The sequence below is a fragment of the Gastrolobium bilobum genome, unplaced genomic scaffold (genome assembly GCF_033153095.1).
Source record: "Gastrolobium bilobum isolate Gb01-03AN ecotype WA unplaced genomic scaffold, APGP_CSIRO_Gbil_v1 utg3921, whole genome shotgun sequence".
NCBI classification, from domain to species: Eukaryota; Viridiplantae; Streptophyta; class Magnoliopsida; order Fabales; family Fabaceae; genus Gastrolobium; species Gastrolobium bilobum.
Window position 1 is genome coordinate 77052 of NW_026897006.1, and position 14568 is coordinate 91619.

The 14568-nt window shown below is 38.9% G+C and overlaps 1 protein-coding gene across 1 annotated transcript; it reads left to right on the top strand.

The window, feature by feature from the left end:
• The first annotated feature begins 1382 nt into the window (after positions 1 to 1382).
• On the top strand, positions 1383 to 1865 carry LOC133303319 (uncharacterized mitochondrial protein AtMg00860-like). The gene has a single exon (XM_061503208.1). The coding sequence runs from the start codon at positions 1383 to 1385 to the stop codon at positions 1863 to 1865; it is 483 nt and encodes a 160-aa protein (XP_061359192.1).
• The last annotated feature ends 12703 nt before the right edge of the window (positions 1866 to 14568 follow it).

Here is a 14568-nt window from a genome sequence, read left to right on the forward strand (position 1 = left end):
CATTAAACGATTGTCACCAGCAGAAATGCAAGTTCATCGTGACAAAAATTTATGCTATAATTGTGATGAGACATTTGTACGTGGACATAAATGTAAGGGAATAGCTACCTTATTGTATTTGGAAGGGACAGATGATGACCCACCTGATATAACCCCAGAACAACCAACCGAGCAAGTAGTGGAGCTAACAGAAACACCATCCCAGGAGGTTTTTCATGAAATTAGTTTTAATGCTTTATTTGGGCATTAATCCTCAAACTCATTCAGGATGAAAGATAAAATTCATGGTCAGCCAGTACAATTGTTAGTGGATGGAGGTAGTACTCATAATTTTATCACATCTCGTATGGCTTCCCATTTGCATTTAACTTTACATGTTATTCCACCTTTTAAAGGTCGGGTAGGAAATGAGGATGCATTGTTATGTTCTGCCTCTTGTAATTCAGTTCCTGTTGACATTCAATCCCATTTATTCAACATAGATGTTTATGTAATTGAATTGAAAGGGGCATATATTGTATTGGGGGTAGAATGGTTATCAACCTTGGGTCCTATTGTTACGGATTATGGTGCACTAACAATGTCCTTCACTCACAATAATCACAGGTGCTACTTCAAGGAGAAATGGACACAAATCTCAACCACATAAGTTCCTCCCAATTGCATAAACTTAAGGTCCATGACTCTATTTCTTCCTGTTTGATATGCTTTTCTACCCAGTTGGACGAAAACAGTAAGGCTATAGACAAGAAAGAAACAATTCTAGGGTTGAATCAATTACTCCAGGAATTCACATATGTGTTCCAAGAACCTTCTTCCCTTCCCCCAGATCGGGCTTATAACCATCATATTCATCTGCTACCAAATTCAAAACCAGTGCGAGTTCGTCCTTACCGCTACAATGCCAATAGAATGAGATAGAGAAGTTTGTGACTGAAATGTTGAGAACAGGGGTGATTCAACACAGCCATTCAGCCTTCAGTTCACCAGTTTTACTAGTTAAAAAGAAGGATGGCACATGGCGCTTTTGTGTGGATTATAGAGCCCTCAATGTGATTACGGTGCAAGATAAGTTTCACATCTCAACCATTGACGAATTGCTGGATGAGTTACACGGAGCCACAATTTTTTCTAAATTAGATTTGCGCTCTGGCTATCATCAGATCAGAATGCAACCGGATGATACTCACAAGATAACATTCCGCACGCACCATGGACATTTTGAGTTCCTAGTGATGCCATTTGGTCTATCTAATGCTCCCTCCACTTTCCAGGCCACAATGAATACTATATTCTCTAAGTACTTTCGGCGATTTGTCGTCATATTCCTTGATGACATCCTGGTGTACAGCTCTTCCCCAGCATAGCACCTAGACCATTTGATGGTTGTTCTCAACACCTTAAGAGCACACTCATTATTTGCAAAAAAAGAGAAGTGTTCATTTGGTTGTTTGGAGATTCCCTATCTGGGACATACTATAAAAGGGGGTGGAGTCTCTCCTGATCCAGACAAATTGAAAGCTATTGTGGAGTGGCCCGTCCCATCCAACACCTCACAAGTGAGAGCATTCCTGGTGATTTCAGGGTACTACAGGAAATTCATCAAGCGATATGCATCTATTGCTAGCCCACTTACTGATCTGTTATCCAAAAATGGGTTTAGTTGGACTACGGAAGCGAACAATGCATTTCGTGAACTCAAAAATCATCTTATCACAGCCTCTATATTAGCACTCCCAGATTTCTCACAACCATTTGTAGTCGAAACAGATGCTTCAGGAGTGGGAATTGGCGCTGTCTTGTTACAAAATGAGAAACCATTGGCCTTCTACAGCCGCAAGTTATCGCCAGCTATGCAGAGATAGTCGGTATATGTTAGAGAAATGTTTGCGATTACTTCAGCCATCAGTAAATGGCGTCAGTATCTCATTGGTTCGCCATTTACCATACGCACAGACCATAGAAGTCAGCACAACTTGATGAGTCAAGTCATACAAACTCCTGAGCAGCAACAATTTTTTTGGGTTTTAACTATACTATTACTTACAAGACCGGCAAGACCAACACGGTGGCCGACAGTCTTTCACGATTACCTACAGGGGTGAAGCAGTTCAGCCACCCCACTTCTTGGCCATTTCTGGCCCAGTACTTAATCATACCAAAGTTTTACATTCCGAGTACACAAAAGATCCCTACTCTACGGCCATTTTACAACAAATAAAAGAAAGTCCTAGTTCTATGGCTGATTGGAGGATTCGCAACAACTTGCTCTTCCACCGTAACCGCATTTACATTCCAGCAAAGTCCTCTTTGATTGACCTCATCCTCCATGAATATCACACTTCGGTTCAGGGCGTCCATTTAGGCATCCAAGCTACCCTGCACAGAATCAACAGAAATTTCACTTGGAAAGGGATCCGCAAGGACACCAAAAATTACATACAAAGCTGTGAAATTTTCCCGAAACTTAAACCCCCAAATCACCCCCCCTTTTGGCCTCTTACAGCCTCTACAGATACCCGACACACTGTGGTCACACCTCAGTATGGATTTCATCACACACTTACCTCTTTCAGGGGGAAACACAACCATTATGGTTGTCGTGGATCGATTTTCAAAGGCGGCTCACTTCATTCCTCTGCTTGCACACTATTCGGCCTCCAAGGTTGCTCAGCTTTTCTAGGGTTTTTTGGGCAAGCTCCATGGCTTACCCGAGTCCATCGTGTCCGATCGTGGCCCGATCTTTCTCAGCGATTTTTGGCCCTCCTTGTTCAAGCTGCAAGGTACAAAATTAAATTTTAGTTTCAGCTATCATCCCCAATCAGACGGCCATACAGAGAGAGTTAATCGATGTTTGGAAAATTACCTTAGGGCATTTTCACATCATCATCCCTCTTCATGGTCAAAATTCCTCAGCTTAGCCGAATACCACTACAACACCTCCTTCCATTCCTTCACAGGGGTGACATCGTATTAAGTCATGTTTGGTCGCAATCCACCAAACCTTCTGGCATACTGTCTTGGTGCTTCAACGAACGAGGCTGTGGAGGCTACTCTCACTGAGCGCATGTCTCTCATGCATACATTGAAAGACAATTTGTTCAGAGCTCAGCAAGTGATGAAAGCTCAAGCCGATAAAAAAAGAAAAGACTGGAACTTTACCTCAGGGGACTTGATCCTCGTCCGTTTACAGCCGTACCGACAGCTGTCGGTTAACCACTGATCGTCACAGAAGCTGGCGCTACGGTATTACGATCCCTTTGCAGTAGAGGAACACGTTCGGCCAGTAGCTTATCATCTTAAGCTTCCAACCACTGCACGGATCCACCCTGTGTTCCACATATCCCTACTGAGACCATTCCGATCTGGCCAACCCTTCAAGGTCCACTCTTTCCCGAAGACGACGTCTGAAAATCCACTGAAACACACCCCTATGGCTATCATAGGGTCCAGGAACATATGGCGGAAGGGTGTTTTGGTGCCTCAAGTTCTGGTGCAGTGGTCAGATCTGCCTCCAGAAGTCTCCACTTGGGAAGATGAAACTGATTTGGCCATGACAGGGACCCTTAACATAGAAGATGAGGGACAAAAAATAGAGGATGAGTCTAAAGGGTATAAATCGATGGTTAAATACAAGAAAACTCAGAAGCCACTGTACACAGAGAAATGGGGTAGTGAAGAAGACGGAGAGGAACTCGTAATAGGGAAGACAACAACATTAAGGGGAGATATGGAAATCAATGGGGGTAGTGGCAAGAGAACAACATTTCACGAAGCCCCACTCATATCTGGGAACTCTAACTCAAGTGGTTGTCATCTATCAACTGACCCATTCCCACATGCAACGACTGCGATGATTCCTAAAGTGTCGATGCAATCTACACCACACTTGCAAGTAACTAGATCCCAGCTGGCATACAGTGAGAATAATCATCCAACAGTTCCTATCCCTCTCCCATGGACAGCAACATCTGCACCGTCTATAGTGCGCAATAGCTGTGCCCCTTTAGCTGCCAACCAAGGGTCAAACACGGTTCTGGAATCTCAGCAAGCTTTGGCCACTTTACCCATGCCAGCGGCTGACACATATCATTGACTTGAGGACAAGTCTATTTTGGATGGATGGGGTGATGTAACGGGTTTAAGGGTAGACGGAGGCCCTAATAATAATAAGCCCAATAGAGGAAGAGCAACTGAGAGGCCAGGGTATTTTAAAGACTTCATCATGGGCTAAGCTATATAGACGGCCCAATAGATTGAATCAGTTTACTATGCTATTTTAATTACCCACCGTTTGGTTTCACGTTTTTACATCCATTGTATTACAAATAACCTCTTGGGGCTCATAAGAAAGTATGAAAAATTCAGCAAACTCTCCTCTCTCTTTTCTCTCTATTCTTCTCTCACTTGAGCGTTCTGTTACAACTTCCCTATTACAATGGTGCCTATCCTAATTGGTAGTGAGAAATCACTACTATTATGTGTACTCAATTTTATCATTGTAGTAGCTAAAACTTTGCACAACTGGATCCGAAATTAACCAAAAAACGATTTAAATATAATCTCTCGTACAGTCATAGATCAATGGCATAGTTGATTCACCTATTAAATAATGAAGACAATAATGCATGCATCATTGATCACTAGGCCGCACGCTTATGTGCTTCTCTCTCTCTATACGTGTATATGTAGCTCAATAAGTGATCTAAATGATTAAACAAAGAACCCGCAACCGCTGGATAATGTAAGAAATTAATATAGTATAAAATATAAAATTATTTATATGATAATATTTAAGGGAAAAATGTTTATATTTTTACTGCAAAAAAAAAAAATTTCTGCCATACTCACATAAAAATGAGCGGGTCTTATTATAAAGAGAAAGAGTACCAAATGATGGTAGTTTAGTTGGTAGTAATTAAGGGAGCTGAGTAAGTGGAAAAGAAAGGGTCTTGGTTTGATCCCCACATGCTACTAGGGATGAAAGTGGGCTGCGCTAGGCCGAGTTTTGTCCCGAAAAGCCCAAGCCTATTCAAAAAAATTCCAATTTGACTGGCCCGATAGCATAGTACGAGTCTAACTGTTAGCCTAGCCTGACCTATTTATAAAAAAAAAAACCAATGGCCTGACTCGACCCGTTAGCATGTTAACTTTTAACTTCCAAGCAGAACCATGAATTAACTTTACATAATACTTAAATTCTGTTATTAAAACAAAAACCACAATTTTTCATCATCCCAACAGAACCATGAATCACAATAACAACTTATCACAATCTGCATTTAAGTCACTTTCAAAAGCAAAATTTCCAAACTAAATAACATATATTTTATCAGATCCAGCAAACCAATCTATACTATGTAAATTAAAATAACTTTATGAATCCTACAAACACATCATGATGCTTTTTAGTAGACAAAAACTTCTTATCATCTTCTCTCCCATGCAAATACAATTCCAAGGTTACATAAACAATTTGTAAATGTAGAAAACAAAAAACAAGATTAAAGAATAGAAAGAAAATAAGATTAAGAAACAAAAAACCTTTTTATACCTTTTGTATTTTCTTCAAGCCATATTTATTACGTAGCCAATCTTCACCACATATTAAAGCTTGGATGATATCTTCAGCCAAGTTAGAACGATAAGCATCAATAACTCTTATCCAGCACTAAATGTTGATTTTGATGTTACTGTAGAGATTGGTACAGATCTTATGCCCCTCCCAAATGTGGTATTGGTGGGGATCGATCCTAGGTCCTTCCACCACCTACTCAGCTTAGATGCATCAACTGAGCTATCATCATTTGGTACTACTATTAATAATATTATTTTATTTTATTTAAAATAAATAATATGATATAGGCCGGCCTGAAGGCTTATAGGCCTGATATGTAAAAAAAAAGCTTATGGCCTGCTTTCTAAATAGACTTTCTTAAAAGCTTGGGCCTCTTCTATTTGCCTATATATAGTTGGCCGAGCTTGACCTGATATAGACTAAGTCGTGGCTCAGCCCACTTTCACCCCTACATATCACCTTTGGGAGGGGTTTAAATATCTTCATCCCTGACCGCCCCGCACTCCGGTTTAGTCTCAAAGCCGGCTCAAAGAGTCAAAGTTTGTGGGGATATCGAGGGGATCCAACTTGCCTCAAAGAAGTAATTAAGATTAGGTTAACTCCAAAAAAGAAAAAGGAAAAATATTATTCTACATGCTTATTTTTATATGAATATGATAGTAAAAGCACTTAATTTTTTTAATGGAATTTGTTGCTTATCATAATATAGAGTATTAATAATTAAGTGGTTCAGAGTTAGATTCTTATTACCTTCAATTGACTCTAATACGAAAGAATTATTAAAAATATAATATAAAACAATTTATATGTCATCACCCAATACCTTAACTTTTTCAGTTGAATTAATTATGTGACAATTAATTATACCGGTTTAGTAACCGTTGAGAAAAGGCACAAACCTATGAGCTGAATTTCAATATTTTATACTTCGCTTTTTTTGTTGATGCTATATTCAATTAGAAGGAAATAGTAAGAATTTTCCCCTATAACGACTCCATCTGAGCTCAAATTCGATTAATCGTTTAATCAATAAATCAATAGATAAATAAATAAAAAGTATGAATATATAATGAGAAAAACATCTATCCTTTTAAAGGATATAATTTTATATCATTTTAGATCATAATCGTTGATTTCCGTCCATCAACGGTTATAATCTATTAGGTCAAACTTAATGAGCCAAATTTATTATTAATTAATTAATAATTTTGATCCAATAAATTATAATCGTTGATGGACAGAAATCAACGGTTAAGATCTAAAATGATATAAACTTCGATCCTTTAAAATGACAGATGTTATTCCTATATATAATTGATGTTATTCCTAGAGAAACTATTATTAAAAAAAAGGGTATTATGTCTATTTTTTTATATTCCTTCTCTCCATACCATTAGATCACAATCATAACTAACAATAGAGTAGAGAGAAAAGGTAGAAGTCTGTTAAGATTGTAATCTAATTAGAGAGAAGTGCGGGATAAAATAAACATGAAAAAAATAAACATAATATTATATCCTTAAAAAAAAAAAAGTTTAGCATCTTTGTTCTCCTCCAGCTTAATCCCTGAGCAAATTTTTGGTACATTCGCTGTGCTAATTTCGATACACTCATTTACTAAAACGTAATTTTTTTTTTTTTACTTTAATCCTTGCTTTTTTATATTTCTTTCAATATCCCTTCAAACTTTTCCCATTTTATTAATGGGTGAACTGAGCTCGATACATCTAGCCAACGCCTTTTTCCGCAAAGTCCACTCCTTTTTCAGTTGCACTGATTTCGGCCAAGCCCACTTCCCTGGTGCTTCTCTTTGCTCTGTTTGATTAATGGTTGTTGTGTTTGTGTCTTTTAAGCTATGACTTTTGAGAATTAATGACGAACATTACTAAGCTTTAACTACTTTTTTTTTAATAGCTTTAACTACTTTTTTAGCATCTATAATAGAGTATTAGAAATTATTTGCATTGTAGCTATCTTTAGTGTAGCAAACCCTTATTGACCCGCAATACTGATACCGTGTTTTTTGGGGTTGGCTGCCCCATCTTGTGTCTTAAACTCTTTGACCAACTCTCGTTTTATCGCTTCTTGAGAATGCAGGCAAGTAGACTCTTGTTTGATATTAGTTGTTGTAAGTGCAGGTTTTGATTTGCTTTGTTTGTAGAAAAAGTTTTTTCTTCTTCTTCAAACTCTTTTAATTAGATTTATTTCAAATATAAAATAGAATAAATATCATTTTTGGTCCTCAGTAAATTTCATGATGCCCGTTTTAGTCCCTAGTACAAAAAAAAACTATTTGTAGTCCTTAGTTTTTTCAAATTAGGCCCACGTTGGTCTCTTTTAATTAGATACTTAACGACGTTGTTTTTTTATCTAGGGTGTATTGTGACATTATGACTCATCAACTTAACGGTACGCGTCAGAAATGTTAGTAACGACGTTGGAGCTCTATTCACAGAAGGACTAACGTGAGCCTAATTTTAAAAAACTAGGGACCAAGAATGACCTTTTTTTTGCTATGGACTAAAGCGGGCATCGTGAAATTTGCTTAGGACCAAAAATGGTATTTACTCTATAAAATAATTTAATCCAAGGTAAGGATATTAGAAAAATATGATATAAAATATAAAAACTATTAATGAACTATTAATGTGCTTTTATCTAACAATGTAATCGATTAGGTTGAATTGATTATTTACATAAAGGTCAGGCATGAATGACCAAGTGATTATTAGTTTGATCCTTATCGTCCCATTCTATTAAAAATTAATTAAATATTATGAAATTTCATGTGCATTATCCATCCTTAAAGTCCATAAACTTATATGAGAGGGGGCTTACGTTGCATCACACCTAGGGATGTTCATCAACCGATTCAAACCGCGGTGACCGAACCGAAAAACCGATAACCGAAAAACCGAAAACCGATTAAAAATCATAAATTTTAATTGGATTGGATCGGTTTTTGGATGGGTTGATGAAAACCGATCCAATTCAAACCGATCAAATATATCAATTTCCCTCTACCTACTTGGGTATTTCCATAATCATAGCCTAAAAATTTCTAAACCCAAGACTCATTAACCCATCAACTAAACCCAAGAAAAAATCTAATCATATCTCATCAACAAAATTTTATCTTTGTAGAGCTTCATATCTCATTGCCAAAATTAAAAAAATTATATTATAGTTTACTAATGTTTTTGTATTTCAAAAAAAAAATTTACAAAGCCAATTTATACCAAAGATGTTATTTGCACAATAATCATGAAATAAATTTTAGGATTTTTAAAAAACCGAAAACCGAAAACCGATCCAATCCAAACCGAAAAAAATTGGATTGGATCGGATCAGATTTGAAAAAAAATCAAAACCGAATGGATGATTATATGATCAAACCGAAGAGATTAGATCAGATGATTTTTTCTTCCAAAATCGATCCAATCCAGACCGCGAACACCCCTAATCACACCGACACGAGACATGACACTCCGGCACATTAATTCTAAAAAATGTTAGATTTAACACGTTAAGACACATTTTGATACTAAATAATAATTTTAATCAATATTCAATATATATTATATTTAATATATAATATATATTTAATATATATTATATATTATATTTAATATATGATATATATTGTATTTAATGTTAGATTTCACACGTTTTGATATTACATATATATTATATTTAATATTCAATAATTTAACAAAAAAATGAAACTAAACTTATAATACCTGTTCTGGATGACCCATACCTTCGAGGCCCAGTAACACAGGCCCAAACCCCCTCTCTACATTCACGTCAGCCCTACTGACCAAAGACTACCAACCTTCCTTCTTTTTTGTCCCCCAGGCGACAACACCTCCAAGGTAAGACACCAAAATACCTTACCTTGGGATATCCACTCTCCCGAAGGGCCTTCCCAGACCCCTTAAATAGAAACTTCCCTTCTACAAAGGTGGCAGCAATGACTGCTACCATCCTGGCAGAGGCTGCATCACAGCCACCACATCAATGTCAGTCACCCCTAGCATCCCCCGAGGAGAGTTGACCCAGCTCACCCACCCATATGTGGTGGGCATCTTCTCCTCCTATAAGTACCCCTCCATCACCAGGAAATGAGGTATCTTATATATCGTTACTCTGCGAATTTCCATAAGTCCTGACCGTCACACACACACCCCCAACTTGCAATCAAGACCGGTACTTGGGACGCTGCTGCCTAGCTTGGTCTCTACCTCTGCTAGTTGTGGCACCCATACAGTGACTCATATACCCTCCAAGGGAACCTATTGGGCTTATAGTACCCAATGGTACATTGGCGCCATCTGTGGGAACCTGTAAACTCCAATTCTCACTCTTCTACCAAAGATCTAAAGAAAGCTAAAGCTCTAGGACGTACCAGATTAAACACCACATAGCGGTCTCTACTAAGAGGACACATCAACCCAGGGCAACCACCCTAGAAGGGCAGCCCAAACTATGCACTCCAGTTCCCTATTATCCGTGCAATCAGCTCCAGCCCCGCGCGCAGTTGGGGTGACCCTCCCACTAGTTCAACACGTACCAGAAGCACCACCGCCGGTCGCAGATGTCCACACTAATCACGCCTTAGAAGAAATGCGAAGAGAGATCACCAACCTCCGACAAGTTGCTCGGGTAAATAACCAGTTTGTTATACAAGAAGCCCATGGCTAGAGTTCTGTCTCATCCCCTCCACCACCACCAGCTATCCAATACGGCATGTCCCTACCGGTTGCGGCCGTCCAACAAGTCGTCCCTACCATTTATCAACAAGCAACACAACCTCCACAAAGCCAGTCGGTCATTGTTTACAATACTAAGGGGTACCAATAGCCACAAGATATCCTCCTAGACCTCACACCCATCAAGTCGACGATCCTTATCCCATACCACCCTTGACCCCCGGAGTACTATTTCACAGCTACACAATACTAGCGAACAATGCACTCACCTAACCCCAAGGCTCGTACATGATCCTAGCTCCCCCACCACCTCCAAATGGCTTCGCCCCCGCCCCAGCCTATTCATACTCCATCCATCATCAACCAGAACCACATGGACTCGCCCCTCCACCTCCAAGCCCCCTTATACAGATCCCAAATGCTTGAAACACATCCACTAACCCCTCTGGGCGCAATAGACCCCTGGTCGACAGTCTCTGCCTCACTTTCGTACCCCTAGGCTTCAAAGGTACATCCAACACCCCTACTTATGTAGGAGACTCTGACCCTTTCAAATGGTTTCAGAAGTTTGAGGCGACGATGACTTTCCATGACGAAATCGACCTCCTCATGTGCCAAACTTTCCCTACACTGCTAGGAGGGAGAACATTGACCTAGTACACAAACCTGCCAACCGGGAGTATCTCTTCATAGGATGATTTAGCAAACAAGTTCCAAACCCAGCTTGCAATAACTCGTCCAGTTCTAAAGTCCGTCCACTCCCTTGAGAAAATTCGTCAGCAGTCAGGTGAGTCCCTCAAATCTTTCTTAGATTCGTTCGACAAAAAGACCTTACTTGTTCAAGGCCTAGACCCCAAGGTCCAAGTACACATTCTCTTATCCAGGCTGAGGCAATGAGTCTTTGCCTATGATCTTGCCCGTCATGAAATAACTGACCTTGAAAAAGTAAGGAAGAAGGCCAGGAGTTTATGAGAGTGGAAGAATACAAAGGTAGCAGATCGAAAGACAACCACGACCGTGATATGAAGAGCAACAAAGCCAAGGATCAAAGCATCCCACGATGCTAGAAGGTATGCGCATAAATAGCAATCATAAGATTTGCCATCATTATGGACTCTCGAGAATCGAGGAGTCACCTTATTCTATAGACGACATGTACCCTTCTCTTATACCTGAGACGCCAGACGCTCCATCAACCCGCCAAGAACATCTTGACACCAAGCTTCGCTTGCTACCAAGCTAGGGGGCTCCTGTTCTGAATGACCCATACCTTCGAGGCCCAGTAACACAGGTCTAAACCCCCTTTCTACGTCCACGCCAGCCTTGCTGACCAAAAACTACAACCCTCCTTCCATTTTGTCCCCCAGGCGACAGTACCCCCAAGGTAAAACCCCAAAATGCCTTACCTTGGGATATCCAATCTGTCAGAGGGCCTTCCCAGACCCCTTAAATGGAAATTTCCCTTCTAAAAAGGTGGTAACAATGACTGCCACCATCCTGGCAGAGGCTGCATCGCTATCACCACAGCAATGTCAGCCACCCCTAGAATCCCCCGAGGAGAGTTGACCCAGCTCACCCACCCATGTGAGGTGGGCATCTTCTCCTCCTATAAGAACCCCTCCATCACCAGGCAATGTGGTATCTTATGTACCGTTACTCTGCCAATTCCTATAAGTCCTGACCGTCACACACACCCCCAACTTGCAATCCAGACCGGTACTTGGGATGTTGCTGCCTAGCTTGGTCTCTACCTCTGCTAGTTGTGGCAGCCATACATTGATTCATATCCCCTCCAAGGGAACATATTGGGCTTATAGTATCCAACGATAAAATACCCATCAATTTTGCAAAGAAACATAAGATGTAAATATTTACTATTATATTTTCAATTTGAAAATCTCTTATACACTCCAATGAGATTTATCCGGTATCCATTTTTAATTTTTATTAAATCAGTTTGTTAAACATCGATCAATTTTTTCATGATATGTAATAAAATTTCAAATATTATAAATGTCGGAGCGTGTCAGAGTATCGGGGAGTGTTAGGGTGTCGGGGAGTGTTGAACACGACACATCATATTTTTTGAAGTGTCGATGCAACATATGAGGGGTCATAACCTTCACCTAATAGATTAAGATTTTGGATTGTCTACAAAAAAAAATTAAGCTTTTGGATTAAATTAATTTTTTTTTACAGAGTATTAAGGGAAATAAAGGAAACATTTAAATTATTTTTTTTCTAAATTTGTTCACTCTCTCTTGGCAACTGTGCGGAATTGGACCTAAACAAGCCCTTGCAATCTGAATTTAAGGTGGAGGGTAGACTCAAACAAATAGAATAGAAAGGTTTATACGTTGTCTACTATTCTTGTGGCCAATATGGTCATAGGACTGAATTTTGTCCGAAGAGAATCAATATTACAACTATTGAATGGCCAAAAGACAATGGTGATCTCGGTGAGCCAGGACAAGAAGAACAAAGAAGCACCAATCAATCTCAGGAAGCAGATGTAAGGTATGGCCCTTGGATGCTGGTGAGCAAACAGAGAGGCTCGAGAAAGATGACTACACAGAAGGCAGAGGAAAGAAAAGACAAGGAGAAACTAATTCAAAAAGGGCTAGAGAGAAATGCCTCTAAGTTTGAAGTTTTGAGAAATCTGGAAAGTGAAGTTGGAAATAAGGATGATATACAGGTTGTCAGTGAAACCCTGATAAATCAAGAAAAAATCCAAGGTACTCAAGCTCATGAGAAAGGAAGAAAAAGTCAAAGGGGCAAGTCTAAATTGATTGAGACTTTGACAGCTTATAAAGAGGTTTGGGATACAATACAAGCTACGGATGCATACAATGAGCAGGAAACGATGGACAACGTGGCAATATTAGAGGCGAAGACTAGTCCCAAGCCTTATGGGATATGCCAAGAAATGTAGGAGCAGAAGGACAAAATGGTGGTTGACCAGATTGAAAAAGAGAGGCCAAAGTGTCTCCATAGAATTCAAAGGGAATCCCAGGAAGAAAATTTGCTTGATGAGAATTCCATATTGGAGAAGAGAGTATTCCCCCTTCTTGTTAAATCCCAATCGGGTTTTTAATGTCTGTTCTCTTTTGAAATTGTAGAAGGGCAACCAAACAAAGTTGGGGCGTACTCTTAAATCCTTAGTGGTAAAGCATAGACTGTAATTGGTAATTCTATTGGAACCAAGAACTCAAAGTAGTAGTTGTGTGGCTCTCATGAAAAAGTTAAAGTTTGACAAAATATGGGTAGAAGAAGCAAACAGAGGAATCTAGATAATTTGGTCTTCTCATTAATGTCAAGTAGAGACATCAATATGGGTAGTTGTGTGGAGACATCAATATGGGTAGTTGTGTGTAGTCATTATGTTGGTGCGAGATTAACACCCTTGATAAATGTAAGTGTATGTTGTCAACAAGTAATATCGAATTGTGAGTCCAGATATCGTTCCCATAGAGATAATTTATAAAATGTGATTATTTAAGTGAAGAAATCGAGAAGAAGGAAGAAGCTTGATCTTTATGATTGATTTTATAAAATAAATGCAAGTAAACTAAATATAATTGACTAAACTAATTAAACTAATGAAAGTAGCAAGGTAAACTAAGATATTAAAGTGATATATGTGATATAGGTTAGGATCAATTTCCCTGATACAGAAATATTGTAATGATGCTATAACATTAAGTTCATCAACTCTCAATGTGTAACTGGACACTAATGTACATTGGGACTCTCGCCAACCTTACATATATACCCAGCACTTAACCCCCATATCTCTATGCAAGAATTAACTACTGAATTCATTAAATTCAAGTTCTAAGGCTATATGGTGCGAATGAGCTCTCTACCTACAACTTAATTAAGTTATCTTTTCAACCTATTTAATCCATACTACTCAACAAAGGTCTAGATTCGGAAACCTCTTGGCCCCAGCCTCCTCAATATAATATATGTATCTCTTGACATACACATATGAATGAAATAAGAATATTCATTGAATAACTAATTGAAAATTAACAAAAGTCTATACTTAGGCATCTATTACAACATAGGTACTCTATCACTCAACCTAAAAACTATTTAGCTCATGATGGAAATAAAGAAAGAAGAAGAAAAAGAGAGAAAACATTGAGACAAATTCGAAAAACTATAACATTATCCTGTATCAGAATTTGGGCTCCAGCTCTGCACACAAGCTTTGCCTTAGCGATGCTACAATACGACTCTACTCCATGTCTTCAGCTTCCGGAAACTTTTTTC